The 22033-nt window shown below is 39.8% G+C and overlaps 1 protein-coding gene across 3 annotated transcripts in view; it reads left to right on the top strand.

Moving 5' to 3' along the window:
• OXR1 (oxidation resistance 1) overlaps positions 1 to 22033 on the top strand; it is a 404974-nt gene that overhangs the window by 272687 nt on the left and 110254 nt on the right. For all 3 annotated transcript variants that reach the window (XM_048841476.2, XM_048841475.2, XM_048841479.2), the window contains one exon: positions 11821 to 11903. In XM_048841476.2, coding sequence (XP_048697433.1) covers positions 11821 to 11903 — 83 coding nt within the window. The remainder of the gene's footprint in view (positions 1 to 11820; positions 11904 to 22033) is intronic.

Genomic DNA, 22033 nt, shown 5'->3' with positions numbered 1-22033 from the left:
GCAAGGGGTGGGGTACATCCTGGGTTGCACTTAAATTCAAAAAGTGATCTTGTGAGTAAAAAAGTTGGAGACCACTGATCTAAAGGTATAAAAATGACCTTTAATTCTAAAACAGTCACAAAACCATGATAGCCCTTTTCAAAATCAGACTATTTAATTAAAAAGAAAAGGAGTACTTGTGGCACCTTAGAGACTAACCAATTTATTTGAGCATGAGCTTTCGTGAGCCACAGCTCACTTCATCAGATGTATACATACATACATACATACATACATCTGATGAAGTGAGCTGTGGCTCACGAAAGCTCATGCTCAAATAAATTGGTTAGTCTCTAAGGTGCCACAAGTACTTCTTTTCTTTTTGCGAATACAGACTATAACACGGCTGTTCCTCTGAAACCTGTCACTATTTAATTAGGTGCTCATATATGACTAAAAGCCTAACCTTAAACTTCTCTTTTTGAAAGGTTAACTGTCCAGAGAAGTGGCTGTCAAACAGTGGTCTGTGGACCACAGCTGGTTTCCAGAGAATTGGGTGGTCTGGTGGTACTGTCTCATTGCTTCCAGATGTCAGACCATGAAAAAACAACTGAAAGTGTAACATCTTTGTACTAACTACAGCAATATACATGATAGCAAATAGAGGGGAGATAATCTGAGACAGTCCCTCCATTGAGCAGAGGTCCATGCTGTCAGAAAAAATACTGTTCTAGAGTTCATAATGCTGGTTAAAATGATTCTAAATTTAATATTTGGTTTTTTGTTTTTTTGTAATAGATTACACACATCTAATTGCTGCTGAGTGGAACTAATCTAGTAAAGATGCAACTCTCTTTGCCTCCTCTGTTTTATCAATAGGCAAATGACAGCTAGTTGCTTCATGTTAAGTAGTGGTTTATTAGAATATTTTTTGAAAGAAGACTTTGGTGTGTTTTTTCTTTACCTTAAATTTAAAGGTAATAAAAATTTAATTATGGCCTAGACCAGTGGTTCTCAGCTAGGGGTATGCGTACCCCTGGGGGTATACAGAGGTCTTCTGGGGGGTATATCAACTCATCTAGATATTTGCCTAGTTTTACAGCAGGCTACATAAAAAGCCCTAGTGATGTCAGTACAAAGTAAAAATTCATACAGCCAATGAATTGTTTATACTGCACTGTATGCTATACACTGACATGTAAGTATAATTTTTTTATTCCAATTTATTTAATAATTATATGATAAAAATGAGAAAGCAATTTTTCAGTAATAGTGTGCTGTGACACTTTTTTGTATTTTTATGTCTGACTTTGTAAGTAAGTAGTTATTAAGAGAAGTGAAACTTGGAGTACGCAAGACAAATCAGACTCTTGAAAGGGGTACAGTAGTCTGGAAAGGTTGAGAGCCACCGGCTTAGACAAACATTAAACAAGGGAGACTCCTCATTGCTGTTTTTTGTGACCATTCAGATATGTTAAACCAGGGACCAGCAACCTTTGGCACACGGTTTGTCCAGATGCTGCAGGTAAACAAACTGTCCTGGCCTGCCAGCGGATTTCCCTGATGGGCCACGTGCCAAAGGTTGCCAATCCCCATGTTAAACTAACTTACTTTTACCAAGGGGAGCTTCATATTTTCTCTCCTTTCAGTCTCATCCTTTTTAGTCTTTAATTGATACTTGTGTTTTACCCAGGAAAAATTATTTTAAATAAACTTTTCCAGTCCATTTGTAGAACTTCACAATAAACTGAAAACCATATTAATACATGAATGGTGAGAAAGTAAGGTCCAATATTGTGTTTAGGGTTGAACTAGAGAAATTGTTCAGCGCTCAGAATGGTGAAAAATAAATGCATTAATGTGAGGTGAAGAAATCTTTGATTCCAGTGGCATTAGACCAATATATATGTTCCCAGAGGCGGAAGACCCAACCAATGCTATATGATTACAGTATTTATATTTTTTTTAAAAAAAGGAAAGGTGTGCAAGAGAGGAGGTTTAGTTTTCTGGCTGTTTGGTGGGGAGGAAGTTGAGCGATGGTACAAACAGAGCTACTCTTGAATTCATTCTTGGAAAGAGGTAGGAAGCTCATTTTTTGCTTCAAGTATACAAAGTATAAAACTTTACATTCCTCCATCTGCATCCAAGTGACAGACTATATTTGTTATAGTCACACTAACAGAGGTTCAAAATATGAAAACTAGACAAATTGGTAAAGGAGGGAGAAAATAACTAATGTTTTGAAGTGAAAAAAGTAGAATATTTTAATCTTCCCTACTATCATTTCCCCCCCCAAAATTAAGTTCAGAGAGGACGTTAACGCTTTGTGGGAGTGGCCAAGTTAAGGGAGGTTGAGAACTAGTGCCTTAGCTTAATAAAGTTTTTTGTGTGGGGAAAACTTCCATGCTTATCCGTGGCGTTTTGTTCATTGCTAAACTTGAATGTTGTGAGTAGTGTAGGTATAATGTCCTAGAATTACTATACTTACCATTGTACTATGCAGTCAGTCAATCTTCTGTCCCCAGTTTCTGCTTTTCCATCTCCTCTACAATGGCAACCTTCCTCACTTTTAACACTTATCTGAAACAGCTATAAAACTATATTTATAATAAAAATCTAGTCTCAAAACTGACATCTTGTGATGACAGTGTAGTTGTAGCTATGTTGGTCCTAGGATATTACAGAGACAAGGTGGGTGAGGTAATATCTTTTATTGAACCAACATCTGTTGGTGAGAGAGACAAGCTTTCAAGACATACAGAGCTCTTCTTCTGGTCTGGGAAAGGTATTTTCAGCATCACAGCAAAATGCAAGGTGAAATAGATTGCTTAGTTAGCACATATGGTAAGAGACCATTCAAAGTAGAGTAGCCCATTAACATTTCTACAGTCATAGGACAAAAAGAGGGGGTTAGTGGGTTACAGATTGTTGTAATAAGATATAAATCAGTGTCTCAGCTTCAGCCATAATTTTTAATGTCTAGCAAAGTTATGAATTTAAGATTCCAAGTTCATCTTTTGAAAGTGTTGTGCAGGTTTATTTTGGGGCTGAGGACTGAAAGGTTAGATATGGAGTGCTTGCTTTGTGAAGTGTTCACCCAGTGGTGAATTGGTGGTGGTGGCTTTTATCATTTTTCTATAATGAATTCATTCGAGAGCGTAGTGATTGTCTGGTTTCACCCACAAAGTTGTTGTTGGGGCATTTAGCGCACTGGATAAGGGATACCACATGTGATAGGCATGTGTAGGATCCATGGATCTTGAACGGTGTGTTGATCATTGTAATAGTGGAGATATGTCTGCAGGTTTTGCATCTGTTGTTCTGGCAAGGTCTGCTGCTGCTTTGAGGTGATGTGTCCTGGTCTGTGAGAAGCTTGCTTCTGATGATGAGGTTGTGGGGTTATTTGAAGGCCAGAAGATGGGTGTTCATGTACAATTTTAGCCACGGTGTGGCTGAAGCATATAACTTAGCTTCGCAGGATACCCTTGGCGTGGGGTCCAAGCAGTTGCCCTGCTGGTCATCCCCTAAAGCTGGCCCTGAGTATTATTCATAATTTACTTAATGAATATTTAAGGTCTCTTTTTTTTCCAAGTTTTCGTAGGGGGGAGAGTCACTTCTATTTTTTACTTTAAAATAAATAAAGTCCAGTGGGGGTTGCCAGCACAAAAAAGGTAGAGCAACACTGCTTCAAAGGAAGCATGAGTTCATCAGAAAGTTGTCACTGGATAATGTGTCCAACTGTCAACCAGTTTCTAATCTCCTATTTGGTTAGGATTATCAAAGAGATTGTAGTAAGACAACTTTCATAGTATCTGAATGCCTCCAGTTTCCTTGACCTTCATGGGTGGTGGGTAGCATAGACAGGGGAAAGCTGTACCTCCCCAAACAGCCTGCATGTCCCCACCCACACTGCGCTCCGAAGCCGCCTCTTGCTTGCTTCCAGATCCTTTCCTGCTGTTCTGTGGCCGAGAGGTTGGGGCTCACAGGCTGGGGACGATGTGCACAAGGCCTGGGGTTGGGGGTGCTGGGGCTGAGCCCATGCCATGCCACCCGTCTGTCTGACCAGCACTGGGACTGTGTCCCCTGCCCAGTGCTTTGGGGCTGGGGGCACTCCGGGGTTGGGGATGCTCTAGCCACACTTCCTGCATGGCGCTGGGGCCAGGAGCATTCCAGCCGTGCCGCCTGCCCGGTGATCTGGGGCTGGGGACCCATGGGAGAGCAGAAGGGGGAGGGTGGGGCCTTGATAGAGGAGTAGGGGTCGGGGCTTTTCTTCCCCAACAGCACATTCACCCACTGTCCATGTTGACCTTTGTGAACTAGGGATTCCAAACTGGGTGTATCCTACAGGATGCGCTTGTGTGGTTGATATTCTGTTGGATGAAAAGTCAGGTATCCAATTCAGGTGTTTGATCTATCACTTTCCTGTGATACCATGGACAGGAAGTGATGATGGAATGTTTGCAGGCCCTTGTTTAATTTCATCTCTGCATAGCAAAACTTGTAACTGTCTTCAAAAAGTCATTTTTAATATGCTATGATTTTGAGGTTTATTAATTTTTAAAAAAACCCACAACGTTAAGGTTTGTTTGCTTTGGATTAAAGCAAGGAAGTACTACAATAAAACTGCAATATTGTGGTTGGTGCAATTTCTGGAAAATTTAACTACTGTCTTATTCACCTCCTTTCTAGGGTTAATAATCCCAATCTTTCCAATTTCATATGAGTTTTTCTATGCCAGTGATCATTTTCAAAAGCCTTCTCTGAACCACCTCAAATTCTGCAATCATTTTCTTGAGGTGAGGGAAACAGTATTACACACAGGTTTCAGAGTAGCAGCCGTGTTAATCTGTATCCCCAAAAAGAAAAGTAGTACTTGTGGCACCTTAGAGACTAACAGATTTATTTGAGCATAAGCTTTCGTGAGCTACAGCCCACTTCGTCGGATGTATGCAGTGGAAAATACAGTAGGGGGATTTTATATACACAGGGAACACGAAACAATGGGTGTTACCATACACACTGTAAAGTGAGTGATCAGGTAAAGTGAGCTATTACCAGCAGGAGAGGGAAAAAAACCTTTTGTAGTGATGATCAAGGTGGGCCATTTCTAGCAGTTGACAAGAACGTGTGAGGAACAGTAGGGGGGGGAAATAAACATGGGAAAACAGTTTTACTTGTGTAATGACACATCCACTCCCAGTCTTTATTCAAGCCTAATTTAATGGCGTCCGGTTTGCAAATTAATTCCAATTCAGCAGTCTCTCGTTGGAGTCTGTTTTTGAAGTTTTGTTGTTGTAATATTGTCTCTTTTAGGTCTGTAATCAAGTGACCAGAGAGACTGAAGTGTTCTCTGACTGGTCATAATTCTTGACATCTGATTTGTGTCCATTTATTCTTTTACATAGAGACTGTCCAGTTTGGCCAATGTATATGGCAGAGGGGCATTGCTGGCACATGATGGCATATATCACATTGGTAGATGTGCAGGTGAATGAGCCTCTGATAGTGCAGCTGATGTGAGAGAGAGACACACACACAGATTGTGAGAGCTGGCTGCTGGAGAAGTCTCAGAGATCGTGCGCTTTAAGAAAGGCACTCACTCACTGCCCAGAGCCTGGTTCAGAACTCAGACCGCATCAGCTCTCTCCTGCTCTGAGTTCTGAGCCAGCCTGTCCCCTCTCCCTTGCTCTGTGGAGATGAGGTACAGGGGTGAAGGAAGGTGGATACCCTGACATCAGCACCCGCCTCCCCCCCACCCCCCCACTCTGTACGGCTAGCAGGAGAGTCCTGGAAGCCGCTGCAGGAGCAACATGTCTGCAAAGCAGCAGGGAGGAGGGCACCTGAACACACTCTGCTGGATGTTTGTGGCTCTGCTAATCAAGTGCGAGGCACTTGAGTTTCTCCTGGGCGGCCGCCTGACTGCGCAGCTTAGAGGGAACACAGGTCTTAACTGAGCTGTCTGCAGTGATGCCCAGGCCCCTTTTCTGAGTTGCTAGTTGATTTATGACCTAGCAAACTGGAATGAAGATCTGAAGTACTTGTGCAATATTTATTACACTGCCTTTCTTAACATTGAATTTCATCTGCCGTCATGGTGCTCATTCAGTTAACTAATATAGGTCCTCCAAAGTTCCACAGTCATTTCGGATCTTAGTTAACCTAAATAACTCCTCTTCACATTTTGATATCTTGCCCCCATTTCCAGATCATTATTAAATACCATATGGCCTATTATAGAACCCTGAGAGACCTCATGTTAACCTTTCACTGAGATAAAAGTTGACCACTTACTCCTATTCTGTTTTCTTTCTCTTGGCCAGGGATAATGATAATCATGATAATACTTTTGAATCATGATAATACTTTGCCTCTGGCCCCCTAACAACTTATCTTTATTATGCTCATGTGAATGACCTTTTCAACATGGCTGTGACCATCTGTACCCCTGTGTTCACCCCTTTTACAATACTATGATAAATTTTGTACAAAGTATGCCTTGTGAGGAATCCTTTGAAAACTCATAATTTGCGGATCATCGTTGTCCTAGTAAAATGTGTGGCAACATTGTATGTAAAGTTATGAAATTCTATTTTATGAGTTTGAGACATGTTTCAAGATTAGAAAAGCAGCCAGAAACCAGTTCCTCAGAGACAAAAGACAAACTGACACCCTCAGCTAAATGCCAACTAAATCAAATGGACTATCACCTGGTTAAGTGGCCGTCCTTTGGCAGAGAAAAGGATGTGAGTAAAAATTTACATCTTGACAAACAGCTGGGGGTGCCCATCCACACAGACTTTCTCTCCTGAACCCAAGCTTGGGATGATTCTCAAAGAATAGAAGTGTAAGGATGGAGGACAGACTCCCCAGGTTGTTCCTCCCTTTCTCTCTACCCACTGTATCCACAACACCCAAAGAACAAAGAAACAGCCTTGAATTGGGAGAGGGATTCTGTCTGAAAGGAATTCAGCTAGTAAGACTATATTGAAGCATGTGGTGAGAGACTTTTGCTTTGAATTCACTTAGTTTGTGAAGTTAAGTATTTAATTGCGTTTATTTTCTTGTAACCAATTCTGACTTTCATGCCTCATCACTTGTAGTCTTTAAAATCTATCTCTTGTTGTTAAACTTATTTTATGGTTAAGAACATAAGAATGGCCAAAGCTCCATCTAGCCCAGTATCCTGTTTTCTGGCAGTGGCCAATGTCAGATGCTTCAGAGGGAATGAACAGAACAGGTAATAATCAAGTTTTCCATCCCATCACCCATTCCCAAGTTCTGGCAAAAAGAGGCTATGTACACCATCCCTGCCCATCCTGGCTAATAGCTATTGATGGACCTAGCCTCCATGAACTTCTTTTTGGAACCCTGTTATAGTCTTGGCCTCTGCTAAGGCCCCCTTAGACTATACCATACTGATGCTAAGGGCTGTTGCAGCTCCCTAATGGGTATTTAAGAAGTACAAAGGTGGCTGAAAGCCATGTTTGTCTTCCTTCCTTCCTACCCACCAAATTCCTCAGTCAACAAAAAGACAGAATAACATAAAATTGTGTCAGAAGTTCATTCCGTGGTTTTTGCGGTACAGTACACTTGTCCATCTGTCATTTCGTTCCTATGTCTACTCTTAAGGACGCTAAAGTAAAGATCTCTTCTCATATCTGCATGATGACTGTACTATGGTGTTCTGTTCTACCCATATATGATAAGTTCCCTGTGGCTCTTCCAGTTTGGATTCTGCTGGGAGTGTCTCTTCATGTGTGTAAGTGGAATGTTAGAGATGCAATCCAACATCTCAGAACATTGATGAAAAATAGGCTCTTAAGATTGCCATATGCACTTACAATCACACAAAAAGATAACTCTGAATTTGAAAACTGTAAAGCAGAGTCTGTCTTTCATGGTGATGAACAAGGCATTCTGAATGGGGGAAGTCCTGGATGACTGGAAAAAGGCTAATGTAGTGCCAATCTTTAAAAAAGGGAAGAAGGAGGATCCTGGGAACTACAGGCCAGTCAGCCTCACCTCAGTCCCCGGAAAAATCATGGAGCAGGTCCTCAAGGAATCTATCCTGAAGCACTTACATGAGAGGAAAGTGATCAGGAACAGTCAGCATGGATTCACCAAGGGAAGGTCATGCCTGACTAATCTAATCGCCTTCTATGATGAGATTACTGGTTCTGTGGATGAAGGGAAAGCAGTGGATGTATTGTTTCTTGACTTCAGCAAAGCTTTTGACACGGTCTCCCACAGTATTCTTGTCAGCAAGTTAAAGAAGTATGGGCTGGATGAATGCACTATAAGGTGCGTAGAAAGTTGGCTAGATTGTCGGGATCAACGGGTAGCGATCAATGGCTCCATGTCTAGTTGGCAGCCGGTATCAAGTGGAGTGCCCCAAGGGTTGGGGCCGGTTTTGTTCAATATCTTCATAAATGATCTGGAGGATGGTGTGGATTGCACTCTCAGCAAATTTGCGGATGATACTAAACTAGGAGGAGTGGTAGATATGCTGGAGGGCAGGGATAGGATACAGAGGGACCTAGACAAATTGGAGGATTGGGCCAAAAGAAATCTGATGAGGTTCAACAAGGATAGGACGGAAGAACCCAATGCACCGCTACAGACTAGGGACCGAATGTATAGGCAGCAGTTTTGCGGAAAAGGACCTAGGGGTGGCAGTGGACGAGAAGCTGGATATGAGTCAATAGTGTGCCCTTGTTGCCAAGAAGGCCAATGGCATTTTGGGATGTATAAGTAGGTGCATAGCCAGCAGATGGAGGGACGTGATCGTTCCCCTCTATTCGACACTGGTGAGGCCTCATCTGGAGTACTGTGTCCAGTTTTGGGCCCTGCACTACAAGAAGGATGTGGATAAATTGGAGAGAGTCCAGCAAAGGGCAACAAAAAGATTAGGGGGCTGGAACACATGACTTATGAGGAGAGGCTGAGGGAACTGGAATTGTTTAGTCTGCAGAAGAGAAGAATGAGGGGGGATTTGATAGCTGCTTTCAACTACCGGAGAGGTGGTTCCAGAGAGGATGGTTCTAGACTATTCTCAGTGGTAGAAGAGGACAGGACAAGGAGTAATGGTCTCAAGTTGCAGTGGGGGAGGTTTAGGTTGGATATTAGGAAAAACTTTTTCACTAGGAGGGTGGTGAAACACTGGAATGCGTTACCTAGGGAGGTGGTAGAATCTCCTTCCTTAGAGGTTTTTAAGGTCAGGCTTGACAAAGCCCTGGCTGGGATGATTTAATTGGGGATTGGCCCTGCTTTGAGCAGGGGGTTGGACTAGATGACCTCCTGAGGTCCCTTTCAACCCTGATATTCTATGATTCTTAAAATACTCCTCTTTATTTCTTGATGATGTAAATGAATACTTTCATAAATTACTTCCTTCCCTTTCAGTAAAAAAGGAACAGTTAAGTAAAAATTAACTCAACCTCATGAGGCAGCGCCTTACAGAAAATAATTTTGAATTATTCAGCTACTAGTGATCTGTTTTGTTTGCAGATCATGAAATACTTCAGCATTTGCATTTGGAGAAATGTGTTGGAGCTGTATGCATTTGTAGCACAGGTGAAAAGGTACAGGCTGTTAACATGGGATTTGACTGCTCTTTTTGTTCTAACAGTTTGCAGGGGGATGTGGGAAGTTGTGGTGTACTACTTAGTTCTAAAACAGTGGTGTCCAGCCTGTTGCCTTCGAGGTAGACTGCATTAAAACTTGTGTTTTGATTAAGCATGAAAGTATTCCATAAGTTACATCCTCTGTTTTTGAAACACTAAGATTTAAATCAACCTTGTTGCTATAGAGAGTAAGGTAGGGGGCACTGACTTCAACTGTTCCCTCTGCACCCTTGTGATGTGAGCTGGGAGTATTCTGAGCAGCTATGGTCTTTTAGCTGCTAGAGCTCAAGGAGGCAGGAGAGAGTTGCTTTCTTCAAACTTCTTTAAACAAAAAGTTTGGCTGTCAGGGAGAGATTGTTGCACTCCACTGTCCTCCACCTAGCTTTCAGTGTGCTTGAACACTGAGCAATTTTTGCAGCTTGTCTTCAAGAAGCTTTTAATATGCTGTGATGTCGATTGTTTTAATTGTAAAAACAAACGAATATCCAGCCTTAATGTGGTGATTAAGGTGAGGAAGCACTACAATAAAATTGCAACATTCTGGTTGAAGAAATTTCTGGGAAATGTAACTATTGTCTTAACCTGCAGTTAAACCACCTTGACTTAATTCTTGAGAGTTTCATTAGTGTGTCTGTCACTCACTCAAACTTACCACTTTCCACACCATAAGAACTGACCCCTATTTTGAGTAACTATTTTAACACATTGTTGTAAATATGGGAACTTGTCCCCCAAGACTATTTCCTCTCCTGGAAAGTCCATGTGGCTAGTAAGTAAAACTTAGTAACATTACTGGAGGGAGTGTGTGTGTGTGTGTGTGTTTGGGGGGGGGGGGTATTTTTGTTGATGGCAAAGCCGTCAAAGTTGTCTTTGTATAAGCATTTTGATAAATTTCATCTCTGTTCAGTGAGGACATGGTGGGGGACAGTCAGTGACTGCAAAATTGGAAAAGAAACTAGAGAAGTTTTATCTAAGCTTCTAAATTGCTGTCTGGGGGGGGGGGGGAAAGGATAGTGGAAATCACTTAAATGTACAGTAAAAAACTTTTGGAACACTTTAAAAAAACTTTTACTTATTGTGGGTTCATTTCACTTTCTAACAGTATCTCTTTTCAAACTTCTTACCTAGTTGATTGAAATATGTAACGAGTATATAAACTGAAGATATGGACATAATCTATCAACACAATCAGTAGCATGCTGCAGTAGAACCTAGCTAACTTTTTACAAATCCACAAATCTGATTCTCTCTCAAGAAAAATTTCTCCCTTCTTCACAGCAAAGGTTTACAGCAGAGTGCTAAGATCAAGTCTCACGATAGGAAGGTTCTCAGATACTTTTACAAACTATACCTCAGTATTCCAACTTGTATTCAGGAAAGTACTAGTGTAAAATATAATGGTCAAATAACAAAATACATTTTATGTTTGTGAATTATCAAGCTGAATAAAAACTTTTTTTTTTTTAAAGTATACATTAGCAAAGTTCTAGTATAGCTGCAGGAAATTCCATTTCTTGTATTGGATCCCAGTAAAGCTGCAGACATTACAGGGTGATGATGGTCATAAAAAAAATCAGTATTTCAGAAGCCAAAAAAGAGCAATGCTTTTAAGTGCATCTTGACAGTAAAGTGAAGGTTATATGCATAGGGAGGATGCGCTTTACATCTTGTCCCTTTCTGACTAACATATATGGAGAAAAGAAGTCTTAGAGAGTTTTGTTTATATGTACAACTTGGTTTATACAAGTATTTATCTCAAACACTCTGTATTCACCTTAAAAGCTGTAATTTTTAATTGCATCTAGTCTCCAGAAGCTGAGTGTAAACAGTGTCTGGAGCAGACAGTAATGACAGATCCTGTGCAACAGAAAACCAATTAAAGATTATCTTCAGCAGCATTGCTTGTGCTATTGATATATCCTTGCCTGATGAAGGAGATCAATCATTTTAGCCTTTCCTGCATTAATAGCATTCTGGATGATAGCAGATACTTATATAGTTAATGGATTCCCAGTTGTCTCAGTGGTTTATATTGGTCAGATCCTTAAAGCATAACAGGGGAGTGAAGTCCCTGTTCCAGCAGCTGTCTGTCTGTTAGAGAGTCGCAAGGAGCCAGCTGAATTAGATGTCTGCCCACGGGGCTGTAATCAGCAGCCTGTGACAGTACTGTGAGCAAGGAAAATGAATTTAACACGCTCCTTGCCTCAATTTTTTTCAGATACTGGCCAGAAGAAGAACCCAGACAAGAAAGATGGGCGACGAATGTCTTTTCAGAAGCCTAAAGGGACTATTGAATATACAGTAAGTTGCTGCTTGGCTGTTTAAATATTACTTTTTGCATAGTAATGTACAGAGTCTTGAAGTTTTTGATACATAATGTAAACAAAAAAGCTTTGATGATGCCCTTTGTTGGCGTCAGTCCGTACTTTACTTCCGATAGTTGATTACCTTATTAGGAATTAAGTAGCTAGTAGTCCTAAGGTTTTCCAGGAGGGATATGAAACATACTGCAAAAGTGAAACTTTAATTTTCTGTGCAAGTTAAATTAATAGTTGAATAAACGTCAATCAATAGAATTATCTCTTGAAGGCTAATTATTGAATAATTAACCATAAATAATGAACTATTAAAAGTCATAAGTGATTTTAAGCTTTCAGCATCATTAACAATCCACTGAATTCAGGAGAAATAAAATAAAAATAGGGTTAGGTCTGTCTTGCTGGTACCTTTCCAGCATTCTCCTACTAATTTCCATTGATCTATACCTCACAGAGCTGTACTCAGCAGTATCTGAAAGTGTATTTTCCCAGCAGTATCTGAAAATGGAGCCTTTCTCTGACTGTTATGTTCTTGAAATGACCCTCAAACTGCTGCAGTCAGTTTTTCATGTTTCTGGTTACTAGGGGAAACTGAAGTGAGAAGTATCTGTCTTGTGTTGTGTTTTAGGCTATATAATTACTGCATATGAATTTTCAATTAACATGTTGGAAAATCAGTCAAGTAGCTCCTGAACAGTTTTGAAGCTTTGTGAGGAAATAAAAATAAGTATTTTCCGCTATAAAATGTGTAAAGAATGGGATATAAAGAGGTCTAGTGAAGAAAATTATGGCTTTGTACAGGAGTTAACTTTGTCACTTTTTTCTTATCTACTAATATGGATAACCTTACCTTCAAGAAATATTGTGGGAGGAGTTGGGAGTGGGTTCTTGAGATTAGTCCAAGCTAACTTTATTAGTCTGGTTTACACAGAAAACAAAACTTCTTACACTGTTTTGCTGTTGAATCTTTATTTTATTGAAGTTGCAATATACATTTAATCTTTCATATGTTGAATTTTTAAAAATACAACAAATAGAACAGATTTTCTTTTACCTTTTAATATACATACAATGTCATAAAAATTTATAATTGCTTCCTAATTATATCACTGAAATAGCTGAGAAAGATTATCAGATGCAACTTGTAAACCTAAAGTATCAATCGACTGTCCTTGTACAATTAATAAAACCCTTCTAATACTGCATAAACGTATTACCTTGTGACTATACATTCAGCTACTCTGACATGTACGGTGAAACAAAATAGGAAAGCGTATTCTGTAGAACACACTATTCTGTAGAATACTTAATCAAGTGGATGTATTCTAGAAATAACTGTATTTTTGTGCCAAGTAAGCACACAGTTCTGTATTGCAATAGCTGAGAAAGTGTGGGGGGGGGGAGAGGAGTTGTATGCCATAATTGAGTTTGAAACTTGTATGGCTTGAGGGTTTTTGTTTGCAATAACATTGTATGCATTACACAGTCTATCTCCAACAGTACTTATCACTTGATTTAGTGAAGGAATATAGTTCACATAATGTGCCTTCCCATTAAAGGGGTCCCATTTGTGCATCTGCAACACATGTATTTTGATTTACTTAAGAGTTCATTGTTGATTTAGTCATGCTGTGGTCTCCTTGGTGAAATTTTTCTGTTCACGTGTTCTGTTGCATCAAGCTTATGATAGCTTGCAATAATGTGTGTGTGTGTGTGTGTATATGTTACTGCACGCTATCATAAGTTACCATGCCACCACCCCATGTGCACCCATTGAATTATAGGGCTCTGCAGTCTGGGTATTCAGCACATACAGGATTTGGGGTTCTGCATCACAGATGGGACCATGATGACCTGCTGCTACTCCACTAACACCTGCATGTTCATATTGCACAGAATGAAATGTGCTTAGATTTCTGATTGCTTCCTTCTTTTCTATATCTGTGTGAAGGATTGGGCCTACTCTATAGCACCCTCTTCCAACTGGACCCAGGCTGTTGCCTGCGGAGCTAGCTCCTTCCCTTAGGAAATCCTGCCTGGGGCCCTATTACAGAATCCAGGTAGGGTAGTCTCTGGACCAGTTAACTGCTGTGGGTTTTATTTCAAGCCTTCTTAATGAAAACAGGATCCGAGTTTCACAGCCTTTTCCCCACGAAGCCTGTACAGGTTATGTTCCTTTCCCCCAAATCTATCCCTCACCCCACGAGTTTATCAACCAAAGTTCCTGGCTCTTACCTCAGAGCCTTTGTGCTAATAGGATTTTCCTCAGTCTCCCTTCTGTCAGTCTTGTCTATTGGAGTTGCTCCTCCTGGCAGTTGCTCCAGCCTCTGGCTGGTATTGCTGCCTCCTCTCCCATATCCTTCTCCACCTTTTATGAGGATGAGCCAGCTAAGTTACCAGTCTTTTTCACAGGTGCAGTAGGTGGGGCTAATTAGTCAGCCAACTGCAGGCCTCTGACGCCTGAGAAATACTCTTCATAACCCCATTCTCACTCCCCACTCTCAAAAAAAGTGGTATCAATAATATATTTTGCGACAGGCTATTTTACATCTTTTTGGGGACTCTTGGGCCTTATCTTTTCTTCCAGCTGCAGATTGTTTACAACAGGGAAAGACTTAAAGTTTATATTCTGTAAAACTCACAGAACGAGATGGTATATTGTTCAGATATGCATAGTCAGTGTATTTGATTCTAAAAACAGCAAACACTCATAACAATAATTAGTCCTTCTGGGTCAAATCTCAAATTCAGACATGTAAAAAATCATAGCATACAACTTTTGGACCCTTTTGCCCTATCTTCTAGTAATTAGCATCAACTTGGAAAAACCTGCATCTGTCAATTCACAAGGTGGTGCCAGCAGATATGATACTGGGGTCCTCTGTTATCCAAGCCTGTACTGGTTTGGATAGATAATTGGCTTTGCATGATACAAAGAAATCTGGTCTCATGAGAAATCACTATTATTGTAAATATCAGCTTCTTTAACTGTAGGGTTTCTCTCCTTTTCTAAAAATCAGTCATCTGAGAAACATAAAAGGATGTATCATCTGCTTTAAAACTCCCAACTGCAGTGGCTGTTCCTACCCAATTGTGTCTCAAACCTGGTATATTGCTCTGTAAAATTTCCTGAAACTATGTTCTGGGTTCCGTTGCTTAATAAACTCTACTACTTCTAGTAGAGAGACAAGGTGGGTGAGGTAGTACCTTTTATTGGACCAATTTATGTTGGTGAGAGACAGAGCTCTTCTTTCAGGTCACCTTGTCTCTCTAATATCCTGGGACTAACATGGCTACAACAATACTGCATACTACTTCTAGTAGGGAGCAGCACTAAAACCACAGAGATCATTAAGTATACTTTTGAATACCATTTCCATACCAATATCTTACGTAAGATACACTACTGTAGTATCTGAGAGCCTCAATTTTTAATGCATTATTCTCATGTGATTTATGTTTAGGTTGCAGTATATAGTAAAGAGCTTTCACGTATTCGAATGATGCCTGATACACGATAAAAGCAACCATATTTTGGACTTTCAAGAGCATCTGGAAAGAATTTTTGTGTGGATGACTCTGTGCATGGTTGCTGGCTTATTTTGGGGGAGATATGTTCAATATGTATTGTTCGATATGAATGCTAGACATATTTCTGGATCCTTCATCCATCCTTGCAGAAACTAAAATTGCAGACCAAAGGTCCAGTTCCTTCAGATTCCTACTGAGTTTGGCAATCTTTTCTCTTCCTGCTTTCTGCCTCCCCCATTTCTTTTTCCTAGGAGATCAGGCTAACCTAGAAAAGGTGGATCTTCATGCTGACTTGCTTCAAATGGTCCACTTCTTGGGTTCTTGTTTCATGACAGTAAGTCTGGAAGAAATTAGACTTAAACATCAGAAGGTGTATGATAAGGTTGACAGATGCTGTGGCCCTGGTTGCTGGAGCGGCTATACTGAGAATGCTTAGTCAGGGCAAACTGCTATGGTCCAATGGGCAAAGACCATCCCCAAAACTGGTGGTTTATTCTGTAATCAAGTTTCACCAAACCAGTAATAAAACAGCTTCTGTACTACCTTACTGATTAACAAGAAGCCAAAATACCGTTCCCCTTAAGCTGTACAGCCTTTGGCTCACACCCTGACAGCTGTGTCTAATATAGTGTGGGTTACTAACATCCTTATTCACCATATATAAAGCTTTTCCAATCCCAGAAGATTGGACACATTACCCACCAGGTTAGTGAATATTTCAGCTCTTACCTAAATACACACTTCAGCCAATCGTTTATTAACGAAATCTAAGATTTATTAATAAAAAAGAAAAGAGAGTTGCTATGGTTTGAAGCTAATCTGTTTCCTCGGCATACACCGGTAGCTAGTTGCATTCATTAACCATGAACCAGTTCACCGGTAGTTTACTACAAACTTAAAAGAGAAATGAAAACAATAATATTACACCACGAGTCCCATCTAAATGATCATATCCGCTTTTGATCTCTGAATCAATAGAATAAGTGTAGCATCTACAAGCTAACTAGATCACATTTTAAAACTTCTAACAAGATATAGGTAAGCACAGACAAATACAATTAGTATCTATTCTTAATTCTCTACTGATACAGGCCTACATGTCAAGGATTCTAGTCTATTTAACATGGCTTTGATAGCTATGTACAAGGAATGGCCCTGTTTACTATTTCAGTGCTCTTTTTTAATATGTCCTTACAGGTTGCTTTCAAGTCATCCAGCCTGCTGGTTGCTTAACCCTCCCTGGCTCAGCATCACAGATGATTGTAAACTCTCAATAGCTTAAAGAGGCCCTACTCTTGAGTGACTGTGGACCCTTGTCTTAATCCTGTGGGTCTTAAAGTCCAGTCTTCAGCACACGCTCATGTTGATGATCTGTCTAGCCAAATGTAAGAGTGAAAGTGCAAACTAAATATTTGATATGTCCTCTGTAGTGGACAGATCAAGTAGATTGCCTGTAAGGTTTTACTAAAACCTCTGATCATAGCTACTGAAAAAGGTTTGCCAGTAGTTGCAGAAAACTTGTGCCTGGGTCCTCCACTCTGGTAGCTCACTTGATGGGCTTAACTAAAATCAGTACCATGAGGGAAGCCTCATTGTGAGAAACTGTGGCATTCAAAGACGGGTCTAACAATGAAGCGGCCAGTAGTTCCTCTCTTCTGACCACTTTCACCTGTGGCTACCCTCAGTGGTTGCATGGTATGGAAGATACCAAGTGCCAGACTATGTACTGGCAGCTAGCCTTACTCTTTTTGTGGTGCAAGGGTGGTGGTTGTTTGGTTTTTTTTTCTTCTTTTTCCCCCTGCGCTATACCCCATGTGAGTGGGTTGAGAGAATGTGGCTTCCACAGAGTACAGTTTTTTATGTTTTTGGAGGGAGGAAGAGAGGAGAAGAGCATCTAACAGTTCATGTTCTCCATCTGATCACTAGCCAGAAGGTAAATAACTCCATCTTTGTGACTTGGTTCTCCACTGACTTGCATCTTTTGTAATCGCATCTGTGCAAAGTGCGTGTAAAATGCTACCAGATTAGAACTGTACACTTGCTTGGATAGATATAAGCAACTACACAAGGTGCAAGTCACTGGAGAATAAGGCCCAATGCATTCACACAGCTGAAATGGAGCTTGTCTGGTAACCAACTAATAGATAGGAAAGCCAGGAGGAGAGGTTTTTGGTGGGGGGGGGGTTGCTTTTAGCTTTGTGTTTTAACTAAAATGAAAACACAACCTTCTCAGAAGAGAGGAAGCAGAGCTCCATGCTTGCTTGTTAATAGTCTGTGTTGTAGACCATGCTGAGTGGTCCTTAATTTGTTTTATAGTTTTTATCAAATGTGCTTCTGTTTTAATTGTGTGTTTTAGGAACTTGGATATAAAAAGGGTGGCGAAAAGGAGTCAAACTTGCTCACTAAAAATCTTTGATCACTCCAAATTGTGTTGGAACAATTGGCCTGCTCAGGACTGGTTATAGTGAGATATTGGTGCGTGTTGGAAATAGATGTTAGATTATGATGGTACTTTGCATGAAAATTGAATTAACTGCAGTTTAAATAGTGTACTTTTTTGCTTGTCTTAAATCAGACAAGAGGTTGACTAATGGTACAAGTTTATCCAGTTTAGCAACTAACAATTGAGTTCTGGTGTGTGTGTGTGAACTTCAAGTTAGATGAAAGTCAAAACAACTTTATATAATGAATTTTAATAAATGTTAATTTGTAGAGCTCTGGATACAACACTTTACTTTGACTTGACTGTCAACTTATTGCCATGTCTGTAATGAACAATAAATGCCTGGCTCTTATGTTCCAATTTGGTTATGTAATTGTAATTAAAAAGTGACATTTGGAATAATGGAATTCATTACTTTTGCATAAACACATACAAAAATGTCTACATCACCATGGAATATTGAAATATCAAGATGTGCATTTTTGCAGACATGACTCTAGAAGTTTCCAAATATCAGTTGAGCCGTTGGTTACAAAAGAACTAAGTTTGCACATGGCAGAAAACACATACATGAAAGCATCTAGATAATTTAGCTTCTTGCGTCGACCTAATTATGTCAGTGTACACACTATAGCCTTGCTCCCGCCGACTTAAGTGTCCTACTGCACTGGCATAATAATTCCACCTCCACGAGAGGCATAAGTCTATTCTGTGTAGTTAGGGTGATGCGGTGTCCCTATAGACACTGTTACATTTTTGTGAATTTCACTGCTCCCCTGGACTGAACATAGGTCGATTTAAGTTTATAGGGTGGACATACCCTTAATTGTGTTCACGTGGTAGTCTAATGTGGAAGTGACTTTTTTTTTCTAAAGTAAAGAAATACTTTGGCATCCAGAATTGCCGTTTAAGAAGATATGATTTGTAATGTGTTCTCGGATAGATCACAATCATCCCTGAAGCTTCCACCTTTGATCGTGTGTGTTTAAGAAACCAGAAATGTGAAATATGTGGACAAGCTAACTATCTTTTCTAAAGCAAATCCACTTTCCTAATAGTACATAATGAAATTTTACTAGTAGTGCCAGTTTCTTCCAGTCACCTGGGATAGAAATTACCAGATGGAAGGGAGAACATGGAGCTGCGGAAGGAGAACTTCCTTCAACGCTGCCTTTCCTAGTCACCCTTAAGATCTGCCTGAAAGAATCTTCCAGTTCCTTGTTGTAGCAAAAGATAATGAATGAAACCTCACAGACCTCCTCCTTCCTCCTGGAAAGCCATATTTGCTTCTTACTATGTCCAATACCGCTTTCAAAATTTGTTTTACTCTGCCAAGACATTTAGGTTGCTCCACAAACCATTAAAATACAGCACAGTTTACAAAACCAGGGTAACCAGTGGAATCCATGTTGACTGGTGGAAGAGGGGAGAAACCAACTAATGCACAAGACTTTTTACAAAAACTCAGTTCTCTTTTGTTTTATATATAATATAGAGAAATACACGCGCGCACGCACACACAGTGATATTTGAGACTTGGCTATCCCATTAATTTAAATGATGGCTGCAGCTGTGTGAATTTTCTTACTCCCTCAAGACAGCTATTGCAGAGCTGAGTATCTGCAGCACTCATTGAAGTTTCTTCTCACTAGCTTCCATGTGCCCACCATGGAAAAAGCAAAAGTCAAATGTTTGAATCTATTTGTGCTACAGTACGTGCTGTCCTCATCTTCTGAAGTTATTTGATTGTATTCCTGTTTCTACCAACTTCCTTGCTCTGAAATGTTTCCTGTTTGCTTGATCAACATTTATCACCTGTTTCATTTATACTACACTACTTAAAGGGATACTCAAACAATTAGTTTCTATTTTTTAGATTATGGATTATTTGTTTTTTGAAAAATAGATGGCATTAAAGTTAAGAACAGAAATGTTACTTTTGGTTAAGTGTTGTTTGGAGGGCAGCAGTCTGTTTTTTGTGGGTGTTTTTACAATTTCCATATTCCTTTGTGTAGCTCTGGATTCCTTTGCATTGTACTATTTCATAACAGAAATCAAAGAAACGAGGAGTTCTTGTTGTTTTTGCTGATACAGACTAACATGGCTAGCGCTCTGAAAGAAATCAAAGATTAAGCTGACCAATCTTTTTCCATGATCCAAGCAGAGTGAAAGACAAACTGAAGTGATATTTGCAACACTGTAAAGAAACCATTCGAATAATTAGACCGTGACCCTCTAAGATTATCCCTCTGTTTTCTCAGTGTACTGCTCCTTCTTATGCAAGAATAATTTGGATATTTCCACATTGTCAACATGTTTGCTGCTGTCACTCAATTGTTAATGAATTAATTATTTAAGAAAGAATGCTTGTCCCTGAAATAGATCCTTGTGGGATTCCAGCTGTTTTTGTCATTAAATGTATTCCTTCTAATGTGCTTTATTAACGGCCTCAAAATGCTGTGATCTAGGTGATATTAATGACGCTTGGTGGGATGATTCTAATGAAAGGAATGTTAAAATCAGTGGTTTTAACCTATTTAGAAAGGACGGAGTGCCCAAAAAGGGATGGGGAATGTCAAAAATGGCATTACCTGTTTCTGAGTTACTGATAACTCAGAAGAAAATAATCTTGAATACTTATGGATCAATGTCTTAACAGATAAAGCGCAAGATTTGATATTGGTGTCTGCTACAGACCACCAGAGAGCATACTTAAGGAATAGGATGACCATTTCCTTACACACCTGTCTGTCATGTGTAAGAAAAATAGCTGTGAGATCATGGGGGACTCGAGTTTGAGTGACACACACTGGAGGTCTCATGCTACCAGTACTAAAACATTCTTGGAATTTCAAATTTTGTAGATGACCACTTCCTAACTAAGTGTTGCATTCAACATGGGAGATGTCTATATTAGACCTCATCTTGAAGCTAAAGAGGAACTGATCACCAAAATAAAAAATTAATGGTAACTCAGGTACACGTGATTATGACTTGATCACATTTATAATGTGCAAACAGAGTAAAATCCATACCTTATATATATATAGATACTGGTTACTTCTAACCTGTTTCCACTTAAATATATATATTATTCGTGCTTGAAAAGGGCCACTTTCACAAAGCTGCAAACAGTTGAGCCAAATCTGAGCTGGGAGGAAGAATTTAATCAGAAAAATTTAAATGATAATTGGGAATCGTTTAAGAACAATTTACCAGATGCCCAAAAAGCTGCAATTGAGGAGGAGGAGGAGGCCATTTTTTTTTAATGACCTGATTTAGAGAGGCAGTGACCACAGCTATGACTTTTTTTTTTTTAAAGTTACAAATGGAAGAAACAATATGTTGATAGCAATGAATATGAATCAGAAACTAGGGATTGTTCAAAAATCGATAAGGGAAGCAAAGGGACACAAAGAAAAGTCTGTGGCCAGCAGAGTTAAAAACAATAAAGGAGGAGTTTAAGGTGATTAGGAGCAAAAAGAATCCTAACAATGGCATCAGTCCATTACTAGATGGAAATTGTAGAATTATCATTAATAATACATGAAAGGAAGAAGTGTTCAATAAATATTTCTGTTCTATATTTGGGGGAGGGGGCAGGTGTTAGTCATATATGACAACGCTCTCTTTCCATTCCACTTGTATTTCAGGAGGATATTAAACAGCAGTTACCAAAATTGACACCCGTCCCCACCCTCCCCCCCCCATCCTGTGTGTATAACTTGCATCCAAGAGTTCTAAAAGAGCTGGCGTAGGAGCCCGTTGGATTTTTAATGTTGGCTTTCTTTCAATAGGTCTTGCAGCACGCAGCTCTTGGCACTATACTATTTAACATTTTTATTGATGAAATGGAAGAAACTAAAGTTATCACTGATAGTTTGCTAATGACACATTGCATGAGTGGTAAATAATGAAGAGGACAGATCACTGTTTCAGTGCAATCTGGATTGATTGGGAAGCTGAACACAAACAAAGATATGCATTTTAATTAGTTCAATGTAAATGTATATATTAGGAACAAAGAATATAGGTCAAACTTACATGATGGGGGTGTTGGGGGACTCTATCTAAGAATAAGTGACACGGGAAAAGATTTGGGGGTTATGGTGCACAATCAGCTGAACAGGAGTTTCTAG

Source organism: Caretta caretta, chromosome 2 (genome assembly GCF_965140235.1).
Source record: "Caretta caretta isolate rCarCar2 chromosome 2, rCarCar1.hap1, whole genome shotgun sequence".
In the NCBI taxonomy this organism is placed as follows: Eukaryota; Metazoa; Chordata; order Testudines; family Cheloniidae; genus Caretta; species Caretta caretta.
Note: the sequence above shows the minus strand (reverse complement) of the source record. Positions and strands in the feature narration are given on the sequence as shown.